At 41.7% G+C, this 12,959-nt stretch overlaps 1 protein-coding gene across 1 annotated transcript in view; it reads left to right on the top strand.

The window, feature by feature from the left end:
* LOC140493951 (uncharacterized) overlaps positions 1–12,959 on the top strand; it is a 296,726-nt gene that overhangs the window by 129,759 nt on the left and 154,008 nt on the right. Inside the window, 1 exon segment of the mRNA XM_072592902.1 lies at positions 12,739–12,837. Coding sequence (XP_072449003.1) covers positions 12,739–12,837 — 99 coding nt within the window.

The raw sequence follows: 12,959 nt of genomic DNA on the forward strand, positions 1-12,959 counted from the left end.
GTAAAACCACTGCAGCTCTTTATGGTCACTGTACAAACACTGCGGATCTTTATGGTCACTGTAAAACCGCTGCAGCTCTTTATGGTAACTGTAAAACCAATGCAGTTCTTATGGTCACTGTATAACCACTGCGGCTCTTCTGGTCACTGTAAAACCACTGCAGCTCTTTATGGTCACTGCAAAACCACTGCAGCTCTTTAGGGTCACTGTAAAACCACTACAGCTCTTATGGTCATTGTAAAACCACTGCATCCCTTTATGGTCAATGTAAAACCACTACAGCTCATTATGGTCACTGTAAAAACACTGCAGTTCTTTATGGTCACTGTTATACAACTACAGCTCTTTAGGGTCACTGTAAAACCACTGCATCCCTTTATGGTCACTGTAAAACCACTGCATCCCTTTATGCTCACTGTAAAACCAATACAGCTCTTTATGGTCACTGTAAAACCACTACAGCTCTTTATGGTCACTGTAAAACCACTACAGCTCTTTATGGTCACTGTAAAACAATTACAGCACTTTATGGTCACTGTAAAACCACTACAGCTCTTTATGGTCACAGCAAAACCACTACAACTCATTATGGTCACTGTAAAACCACTACATCACTTTATGGTCACTGTAATACCACTGCGCCTCTTTATGGTCGCTGTAAAACCACTGCGGCTCTTTATGGTCACTGTAAAACCACTGCAGCTCTTTATGGTCACCATAAAACCACTGCGGCTCTGATGGTCACTGTCAAACAACGACAACTCTTTTTGGTCACTGCAAAACCACTACAGCTCTTTATGGTCACTGTAAACCCACTGCGGCTCTTGTGGTCGCTGTAAAACCACGGGGGCTCTTATGGTCACTGTAAAGCCACTACAGCTTTTTATGGTCACTGTAAAACCACTGCAGCTCTTATGGTCACTGGAAAACCACGGGGGCTCTTATGGTCACTGTAAAACCACTACAGCTCTTTATGGTCACTGTAAAATCACTGCAGCTCTTATGGTCACTGTAAAATCCCTGCAGCTCTTTATGGTCACTGTAAAACCACTGCAGTTCTTATGGTGACTGTAAAACCACTACAGCTCTTTATGGTCACTGTAAAATCCCTGCAGATGTTTATGGTCACTGTAAAATCGCTGTGGCTCTTTACGGTCACTGTAAAATGAATACAGCTCTTATGGTCACTGTAAAACCACTACAGCACTTTATGGTCACTGTAAAACCACTACAGCACTTTATGGTCACTGTAAAATCCCTGCAGCTCTTTATGGTCACTGTAAAACCACTGCAGCTCTTATGGACACTGTGAAACCACTACAGCTGTTTATGGTCACTGTAAAATGCCTGCAGCTCTTTATGGTCTCTGGAAAACCATTACAGCTCTTTATGGTCACTGCAAAACCACTGCAGCTCTTTACGGTCACTGCAAAACCCATACAGCTCTTTATGGTCACTGTAAAATCCCTACAGCTCTTTATGGTCATTGCAAAACCACTGCGGCTCTTTACGGTCACTGCAAAACCCATACAGCTCTTTATGGTCACTGTAAAACCACTGCAGCTCTTTTTGGTCACTATAAATCCACTGCAGCTCTTTATGGTCACTGTAAAACCACTACAGCTCTTATGGTCACTGTAAAACCACTGCAGCTTTTTATGGTCTCTGTACAAACACGACAGCTCTTTATAGTCACTGTCAAACGACTGCGGCTCTTTTGGTCACTGAAAAACCACTGCAGCTCTTTATGGTCACTGTAAAACCACTACAGCTCTTTATCTACTCTGTAAAACACTACAGTCTTTATGGTCACTGTAAAACCACTACAACACTTTTTGGTCACTGTAAAACCACTACAGCTCTTTATGTTCACCGTAAAACCACTGCTGATATTTATGGTCACAGTAAAACTATTACAGCTTTTTATGGTCACTGTAAAACCACTGCAGCTCTTATGGTCACTGTAAAACCACTACAGCACTTTATGGTCACTGTAAAACCATTACAGCTCTTTATGGACTCTGTAAAACCACTACAGCTCTTTATGGTCACTGTTGAACCACTGCAGTTCTTATGGTCACTGTAAAACCACTACAGCTCTTATGGTCACTATAAAACCACTCCAGCTCTTTATGGTTACTTCAAAGCCTTTGCAGCTCTTTTTGGTCACTGTAAAGTCACTACAGTTCTTTATGGTCACTGTAAATCCACTGCAGCTCTTATGGTCACTTTAAAACCACTACAGCTCGTTATGGTCACTGAAAAACCACTGCGGCTCTTTATGGTCACAGTAAAACTATTACAGCTTTTTATGGTCACTGTAAAACCACTGCAGCTCTTATGGTCACTGTAAAACCACTACAGCACTTTATGGTCACTGTAAAACCATTACAGCTCTTTATGGACTCTGTAAAACCACTACAGCTCTTTATGGTCACTGTTGAACCACTGCAGTTCTTATGGTAGCTGTAAAACCACTGCAGCTCATATGATCACTGTAAAACCACTACAGCACTTTATGGTCACTGTAAAACCACTACAGCTCTTTAAGGTTACTGTAAAACCACTGCAGCTCTTTATGGACTCTGTAAAACCACTACAGCTCTTTATGGTCACTGTAAAAAAACTGCGGCTCCTCTGGTCACTGTAAAACAACTACAGCACTTTTTGGTCTCTGAAAAACCACTACAGCACTTTACGGTCACTGTAAAACCATGATAGCTCTTTCTGGTCACTGTAAAGTAACTACAGCTCTTTATGGTCACTGTAAAACCAGTACAGCTCTTTATGGTCAATGTAAAACCACTGCAGCTCTTTATGGTCACTGTAAAACCACTACAGCTCTTTATGGTCAATGTAAAACCACTGCAGCTGTTTATGGTCACAGTAAAACCGGTACGGCTCTTTATGGTCACTGTAAAACCATTGCTGCTCTTTATGGTCACTGTAAAACCACTGCGGCTCTTATGGTCACTGTAAAACCTCTGCAGCTCTTATGGTCACTGTAAAACCACTACAGCTCTTTATGGTCACTGTAAAACCACTGCTGCTCTTTATGGTCACTGTAAAACCACTACAGCTCTTTATGGTAACTGTAGAACCACTGCAGTTCTTATGGTAGCTGTAAAACCACTACAGCTCTTATGGTCACTGTAAAGCCACTACAGCTCTTTATGGTCACAGTAAAACCCCTACAGCTCTTTATGGTCACTGTAAAACCACTGCAGCTCTTTATGGTCAAAGTAAAGTAATACAGCTCTTTATGGTCACTGTAAAGCCACTACAGCTCTTTATGGTCACAGTAAAACCATAAAGAGCTGTAGTGGTTTTACAGTGACCATAAAGAGCTGTATTACTTTACAGTGACCATAAAGAGCTGTAAGGGTTTTACAGTAACCATGAAGTGCTGTCGTGGTTTTACAGTTACCATAAGATTTGCAGTGTATTTACAGTGACCATAAGAGCTGCAGTGGTTTTACAGTGACCATAAAGAGCTGTACTCGTTTTACGGAGACCATAAATAGCTGTAAAACACATTAAAAGCACTACAGCTCTTTATGGTCACTGCAAAACCATGGCAGCTCTTTATGTTCACTGTAAAACCACTGCAGCTCTTTCTGGTCACTGTAAAACGACTACAGCTCTTTATGGTCACTGTAAAACAACTGCAGCTCTTTCTGGTCACTGTAAAACCACTACAGCTCTTTTTGGTCTCTCTAAAACCACTACAGCACTTTACGGTCACTGTAAAACTATGACAGCTCTTTCTGGTCACTGTAAAGTAACTACAGCTCTTTATGGTCACTGTAAAACCAGTACAGCTCTTTATGGTCAATGTAAAACCACTGCAGCTCTTTATGGTCACTGTGAAACCACTACAGCTCTTTATGGTCACAGTAAAACCACTGCGGCTCTTATGGTCACTGTAAAACCACTGCGGCTCTGATGGTCACTGTAAAACCACTACAGCTCTTATGGTCACTGTAAAATCACTACAGCTCTTTATGGTCACGGCAAAACCACTACAACACTTTACGGTCACTGTAAAACCACTACAGCTCTTTATGGTCACTGTATAACCACTGCAGCTTTTTATGGTCACTGTAAAACCACTGCAGCCCTTTATGGCCACTGTAAAACCACTGCAGCTCTTTATGGTCATTGTACAACCACTACAGCTCTTTATGGTCACTGTAAAACCACTGTGGCTCTGTATGGTCACTGTAAAACAACTGCGGCACTTTATGGTCATGCTAAGACAAATGCAGATTTTTATGGTCACTGTAAAAACACTGTGGCTCTGTATGGTCACTGTAAAACCACTGCACCTTTTAATGGGCACTCTAAAACCACTACAGCTCTTTATGGTTACTTTAAAGCCTTTGCAGCTCTTTACCGTCACTGTAAAGCCACTACAGCTCTTTATGGCCACTGTAATACCAGTACAGCTCGTTATGGTCACTGTAAAACAACTGCAGCTCATTATGGTCACTGTAATACCACTACAGCTCTTTATGGTCACTTTAAAACAACTGCAGCTCTTTATGGTCACTGTAAAACCACTGTGGCTCTGTATTGTCACTGTAAAACCACTGCAGGTCTTATGGTCACTGTGAAACCACTACAGCTCTTTATGGTCACTGTGAAACCACTACAGCTCTTTATGGTCACTGTAAAACCACTACAGCTCTTTTTGGTCACTGTAAAACCACTGCAGCTCTTTATGGTCACTGCCAAACCACTGCGACTCTTATGGTCACTGCAAAACCACTGCAGCTCTTTATGGTCACTGTTAAACCACTGCGGCTCTTATGGTCACTGCAAAACCACTGCAGCTCTTTATGGTCACTATAAAACCACTGCAGCTATTTATGGTCACTGTAATACCTCTTCGGTTCGTATGGTCACATTAAAACCACTAAAGCTCTTTCTGGTTACTGTAAAACCACAACAGCACTTTACGGTTACTGTAAAATAATTACAGCTCTTTATGATCACAGTAAAACCACTACAGCTATTTATGGTCACTGTAAAACAACTGCAGCTCTTTTTGGTCACTGTAAAAACACTGCAGCTCTTTATGGTCACTGTAAAACCACTGCGGATCTTCATGGACACTGTAAAACGACTGCAGCTCTTTATGGTCACTGTAAAACCACTACAGCTCTTTATGGTCACTGTGAAACCAATGCAGTTCTTATGGTCACTGTAAAACCACTGCGGCTCTAATGGTAACTGTACAACCACTACAGCTCTTTATAGGCACTGTAAAACCACTGTAGCTCTTTATGGTCACTGTAAAACCACTACAGCTCTTTATGGTCCCTGTAAAACCACTGCAGCTCTTCATGGTCACTGTAAAACCACTGCGGCTCTTATGGTCACTGTAAAACCACTACAGCACTTTATGGTCACTGTAAAACCACTGCAGCATTTTATGGTCACTATAAAACTACTGCAGCTCTTTATGGTCACTGTAAATCCACTACAGCTCTTTATGGTCACTGCAAAACCACTGCAGCTCTTTATGGTCACAGTAAAACCACTACAGCTCTTATGGTCACTGTAAAATCACTGCAGAACTGTATGGTCACTGTAAAACCACTACAGCTCTTTATGGTCACTGTAAAACAACTGCAGCTCGTTATGGTCACTTTAAAACCACTACAGCTCATTATGGTCACTGCAAAACCATTACAGCTCTTTATGGTCACTGTAAAACCACTGCAGCTCTTTATGGTCACAGTAAAACCACTGCGGCTCTTATGGTCACTGTAAAACCACTGCGGCTCTGATGGTCACTGTAAAACCACTACAGCTCTTATGGTCACTGTAAAACCACTGCGGCTCTGATGGTCACAGTAAAACCACTACAGCCCTTTATGGTCACGGCAAAACCACTACAACACTTTATGGTCATTGTAAAACCACTACAGCTCTTTATGGTCACTGTATAACCACTGCAGCTTTTTATGGTCACTGTAAAACCACTGCAGCCCTTTATGGTCACTGTAAAACCACTGCAGTCCTTTATGGTCACTGTAAAACCACTACAGCTCTTTATGGTCACTGTAAAACCACTGTCGCTCCTTATGGTCACTTTAAAACCACAGCAGCTATTTATGGTCACTGTAATATCACTGTGGTTCTTATGGTCACTGTAAAACCACTGCAGCTCTTTTTGGTCACTGTAAAACCACTGCAGCTCTTTATGGTCACTTTAAAACCACTGTGGATCTTCATGGACACTGTAAAACGACTGCAGCTCTTTATGGTCACTGTAAAACCACTACAGCTCTTTATGGTCCCTGTAAAACCACGACAGCTCTTTATGGTCCCTGTAAAACCACTGCAGCTCTTTATGGTCCCTGTAAAACCACTGCAGCTGTTTTTGGTCACTGTAAAACCACTACATCTCTTTATGGTCACTGTAAAACCACTACAGCTCTTTATGGTCACTATAAAACCAATGCAGTTCTTATGGTCACTGTAAAGCCACTGCGGCTCTTATGGTAACTGTAAATCCACTACAGCTCTTTATGGTCACTGTAAAACCACTACAGCTCTTTATGGTCCCTGTAAAACCACTGCAGCTCTTTATGGTCACTGCAAAACCACTGCAGCTCTTTATGTTCAATGTTAAACCACTACAGCTCTTATGGTCACTGTAAAACAACTGCTGCTCTTTATGTTCAATGTTAAACCACGACAGCTCTTATGGTCACTGTAAAACAACTGCTGCTCTTTATAGTCACTGTAAAAACATGTGGCTCTGTATGGTCACTGTAAAACCACTGCAGCTCTTTATGGTCATTGTAAAACCACTACAGCTCTTTATGGTCACTGTAAAATCACTGCAGCTCTTTATGGTCATTGTAAAACCACTACAGCTCTTTATGGTCACTGTAAAACCACTGCAGCTCTTTTCGGTCATGCTAAAACCACTACAGCTCTTTATGGTCACTGTAAAACCACTGCCGCTCTTTATGGTCACTGTAAAACAACTGCAGCTCGTTGTGGTCATTGTAAAACCACTACAGCTCTTTAGGGTCACTGTAAAACCACTACAGCTTTTTATGGCCATGGTAAAACCACTGCAGCTCTTTATGGTCACTGTAAAACCACTGCAGCTTTTTATGGTCACTGTAAAACCACTACAGCTCTTTATGGTCACAGTAAACTAACTGCAGCTCTTTATGGTCACTGTAGAACCACTGCGGCTCTTATGGTCACTGCAAAACCACTGCAGCTCTTTATGGTCAATGCAAAACCACTACAGCTCTTATGGTCACTGTAAAACCACTGCGGCTCTTTATGGTCACTGTAAAACCACTGCAGCTCTTTATGGTCATTGTAAAACCATTACAGCTCTTTATGGTCACTGTAAAACCACTGCGGTACTTTATTGTCATGCTAAAACCACTGCAGCTCTTTATGGTCACTATAAAAACACTGCGGCTCTGTATGGTCACAGAAAAACCACTACGGCTCTTTATGTTCACTGAAAAACCACTGCAGCTATTTATGGTCACTGTAATACCACTGCGGTTTTTATGGTCACTGTAAAACCACTGCAGCTCTTTATGGTCACTGCAAAACCACTGCAGCTCTTTATGTTCAATGTTAAACCACTACAGCTCTTATGGTCACTGGAAAACAACTGCAGCTCTTTATGGTCACTGTAAACCACTGCAGCTCTTTATGGTCACTGCAAAACCACTACAACTGTTTATGGTCAATGCAAAACCACTACAGCTCTTTATGGTCACTGTAAAACCACTACAGCTCTTTATGGTCACTGTAAACCACTACAACTGTTTATGGTCAATGCAAAACCACTACAGCTCTTTATGGTCACTGCAAAACCACTACAACTCTTTATGGTCACTGTAAAACCACTACAGCTCTTTATGGTCACTGTAAACCACTGCAGCTCTTTATGGTCATTGTAAAACCACTACAGCTCTTTATGGTCATTGAAAAACCACTACAGCTCTTTATGTTCACTGCAAAACCACTGCAGCTCTTTAGGTTCACTGTAAAACCACTGCGGCTCTTTATGATCACTATAAAACCACTGCAGCTCTTTATGGTCACTGTAAAACCACTACAGCTCTTTATGGTCACTGTAAAGCCACTGCGGCTCTTTATGATCACTATAAAACCACTACAGCTCTTTATGGTCACTATAACACCTTTGCAGCTCTTTATGGTCACTGTAAAGCCACTACAGCTCTTTATGGTCACTGTTATACCACTACAGCTCTTTATGGTCACTGTAAAACCACTGCGGCTCTTATGGTCACTGCAAAACCACTGCAGCTCTTTATGGTCACTTTAAAACCACTGTGGATCTTCATGGACACTGTAAAACGACTGCAGCTCTTTATGGTCACTGTAAAACCACTACAGCTCTTTATGGTCCCTGTAAAACCACTACAGCTCTTTATGGTCCCTGTAAAACCACTGCAGCTCTTTATGGTCCCTGTAAAACCACTGCAGCTGTTTTTGGTCACTGTAAAACCACTACATCTCTTTATGGTCACTGTAAAACCACTACAGCTCTTTATGGTCACTATAAAACCAATGCAGTTCTTATGGTCACTGTAAAGCCACTGCGGCTCTTATGGTAACTGTAAATCCACTACAGCTCTTTATGGTCACTGTAAAACCACTACAGCTCTTTATGGTCCCTGTAAAACCACTGCAGCTCTTTATGGTCACTGCAAAACCACTGCAGCTCTTTATGTTCAATGTTAAACCACTACAGCTCTTATGGTCACTGTAAAACAACTGCTGCTCTTTATGTTCAATGTTAAACCACGACAGCTCTTATGGTCACTGTAAAACAACTGCTGCTCTTTATAGTCACTGTAAAAACATGTGGCTCTGTATGGTCACTGTAAAACCACTGCAGCTCTTTATGGTCATTGTAAAACCACTACAGCTCTTTATGGTCACTGTAAAATCACTGCAGCTCTTTATGGTCATTGTAAAACCACTACAGCTCTTTATGGTCACTGTAAAACCACTGCAGCTCTTTTCGGTCATGCTAAAACCACTACAGCTCTTTATGGTCACTGTAAAACCACTGCCGCTCTTTATGGTCACTGTAAAACAACTGCAGCTCGTTGTGGTCATTGTAAAACCACTACAGCTCTTTAGGGTCACTGTAAAACCACTACAGCTTTTTATGGTCATGGTAAAACCACTGCAACTCTTTATGGTCACTGTAAAACCACTGCAGCTTTTTATGGTCACTGTAAAACCACTACAGCTCTTTATGGTCACAGTAAACTAACTGCAGCTCTTTATGGTCACTGTAGAACCACTGCGGCTCTTATGGTCACTGCAAAACCACTGCAGCTCTTTATGGTCAATGCAAAACCACTACAGCTCTTATGGTCACTGTAAAACCACTGCGGCTCTTTATGGTCACTGTAAAACCACTGCAGCTCTTTATGGTCATTGTAAAACCATTACAGCTCTTTATGGTCACTGTAAAACCACTGCGGTACTTTATTGTCATGCTAAAACCACTGCAGCTCTTTATGGTCACTATAAAAACACTGCGGCTCGGTATGGTCACAGAAAAACCACTACGGCTCTTTATGTTCACTGAAAAACCACTGCAGCTATTTATGGTCACTGTAATACCACTGCGGTTTTTATGGTCACTGTAAAACCACTGCAGCTCTTTATGGTCACTGTAAAACCACTGCGGATCTTCATGGACACTGTAAAATGACTGCGGCTCTTCATGGTCACTGTAAAACCAATACAGCTCTTTATGGTCACTATAAAACCAATGCAGTTCTTATGGTCACTTTAAAACCACTGCAGCTCTTTATGGTCACTGCAAAACCACTGCAGCTCTTTATGTTCAATGTTAAACCACTACAGCTCTTATGGTCACTGGAAAACAACTGCAGCTCTTTATGGTCACTGTAAACCACTGCAGCTCTTTATGGTCACTGCAAAACCACTACAACTGTTTATGGTCAATGCAAAACCACTACAGCTCTTTATGGTCACTGTAAAACCACTACAGCTCTTTATGGTCACTGTAAACCACTGCAGCTCTTTATGGTCACTGCAAAACCACTACAACTCTTTATGGTCACTGTAAAACCACTACAGCTCTTTATGGTCACTGTAAACCACTGCAGCTCTTTATGGTCATTGTAAAACCACTACAGCTCTTTATGGTCATTGTAAAACCACTACAGCTCTTTATGTTCACTGCAAAACCACTGCAGCTCTTTAGGTTCACTGTAAAACCACTGCGGCTCTTTATGATCACTATAAAACCACTGCAGCTCTTTATGGTCACTGTAAAACCACTACAGCTCTTTATGGTCACTGTAAACCACTGCAGCTCTTTATGGTCATTGTAAAACCACTACAGCTCTTTATGGTCATTGTAAAACCACTACAGCTCTTTATGGTCACTGTAAAACCACTGTGGCTCTTTATGTTCACTGCAAAACCACTACAGCTCTTAATGGTCACTGTAAAACCACTACAGCTCTTTAGGTTCACTGTAAAACCACTACAGCTCTTTAGGTTCACTGTAAAACCACTGCGGCTCTTTATGATCACTATAAAACCACTACAGCTCTTTATGGTCACTATAACGCCTTTGCAGCTCTTTATGGTCACTGTAAAGCCACTACAGCTCTTTATGGTCACTGTTATACCACTACGGCTCTTTATGTTCACTGAAAAACCACTGCAGCTATTTATGGTCACTGTAATACCACTGCGGTTTTTATGGTCACTGTAAAACCACTGCAGCTCTTTATGGTCACTGTAAAACCACTGCGGATCTTCATGGACACTGTAAAATGACTGCGGCTCTTCATGGTCACTGTAAAACCAATACAGCTCTTTATGGTCACTATAAAACCAATGCAGTTCTTATGGTCACTTTAAAACCACTGCAGCTCTTTATGGTCACTGCAAAACCACTGCAGCTCTTTATGTTCAATGTTAAACCACTACAGCTCTTATGGTCACTGGAAAACAACTGCAGCTCTTTATGGTCACTGTAAACCACTGCAGCTCTTTATGGTCACTGCAAAACCACTACAACTGTTTATGGTCAATGCAAAACCACTACAGCTCTTTATGGTCACTGTAAAACCACTACAGCTCTTTATGGTCACTGTAAACCACTGCAGCTCTTTATGGTCACTGCAAAACCACTACAACTCTTTATGGTCACTGTAAAACCACTACAGCTCTTTATGGTCACTGTAAACCACTGCAGCTCTTTATGGTCATTGTAAAACCACTACAGCTCTTTATGGTCATTGTAAAACCACTACAGCTCTTTATGTTCACTGCAAAACCACTGCAGCTCTTTAGGTTCACTGTAAAACCACTGCGGCTCTTTATGATCACTATAAAACCACTGCAGCTCTTTATGGTCACTGTAAAACCACTACAGCTCTTTATGGTCACTGTAAACCACTGCAGCTCTTTATGGTCATTGTAAAACCACTACAGCTCTTTATGGTCATTGTAAAACCACTACAGCTCTTTATGGTCACTGTAAAACCACTGTGGCTCTTTATGTTCACTGCAAAACCACTACAGCTCTTAATGGTCACTGTAAAACCACTACAGCTCTTTAGGTTCACTGTAAAACCACTACAGCTCTTTAGGTTCACTGTAAAACCACTGCGGCTCTTTATGATCACTATAAAACCACTACAGCTCTTTATGGTCACTATAACGCCTTTGCAGCTCTTTATGGTCACTGTAAAGCCACTACAGCTCTTTATGGTCACTGTTATACCACTACAGCTCTTTATGGTCACTGTAAAACCACTGCGGCTCTTATGGTCACTGCAAAACCACTGCAGCTCTTTATGGTCAATTCAAAACTACTGCAGCTCTTCATGGTCACTGTAAAACCACTGCGACTCTTATGGTCAAAACTACTACAGCTTTTATGGTCACTGTAAAACCACTACAGCTCTTTATGGTCACAGTAAAACCACTGCAGCTCTTTATGGTCTCTGTAAAACCACTGCAGCTCTTTATGGTCACAGTAAAACCACCACAGCTCTTTATGGTCACTGTAAAACCACTCCAGCTCTTTATGGTCACAGTAAAACCACCACAGCTCTTTATGGTCATGGTAAAACCACTGCAGCTCTTTATGGTCACTGTAAAACCACTGCAGCTTTTATGGTCACTGTAAAACCACCACATTTCTTTATGGTCACTGTAAAACCACTGCAGCTCTTTATGGTCTCTGTAAAACCACAGCGGTTCTTTCTCGTCACTGTAAAACCACTCCAGCTCTTTATGGTCACTGTAAAACCACTACAGCTCTTTATGGTCACAGTAAAACCACCACAGCTCTTTATGGTCACTGTAAAATCACTGCAGCTTTTATGGTCACTGTAAAACCACTGCAGCTATTTATGGTCTCTTTAAAACCTCTGCAGCTCTTTATGGTCACAGTAAAACTACTGCAGCTCTTTATGGTCACAGTAAAACCACTGCAGCTCTTTATGGTCACAGTAAAACCACCACAGCTCTTTATGGTCACTGTAAAACCACTGCAGCTCTTTATGGTCACTGTAAAACCACTGCAGCTCTTTATGGTCACTGTAAAACCACTGCAGCTTTTATGGTCACTTTAAAACCACCACAGCTCTTTCTGGTCACTGTGAAACCACTGCGGCTCTTTATGGTCACTGTAAAACCCCTCCTTGTTTCCAGGGTCTCCCAGTCTGGATCAGAGTCGCCCAAACCGCAAACAGCAAACAAAGGAGTCGGAGATCACCGAAATCCGTGTGCCACAAGCTCACATTCCTTACCGTATCATAATCATTTATTTCATTTCATTCTGCTATATGGCCTAATCTTAAGATGATTACTTCACTAGTTTTTCTCTTTCCTTTTCTCAGTACCAGGCTGTCCCGTGACCTTGGATGCCTTGG

The sequence above is a fragment of the Chiloscyllium punctatum genome, chromosome 23 (assembly GCF_047496795.1).
Source record: "Chiloscyllium punctatum isolate Juve2018m chromosome 23, sChiPun1.3, whole genome shotgun sequence".
In the NCBI taxonomy this organism is placed as follows: Eukaryota; Metazoa; Chordata; class Chondrichthyes; order Orectolobiformes; family Hemiscylliidae; genus Chiloscyllium; species Chiloscyllium punctatum.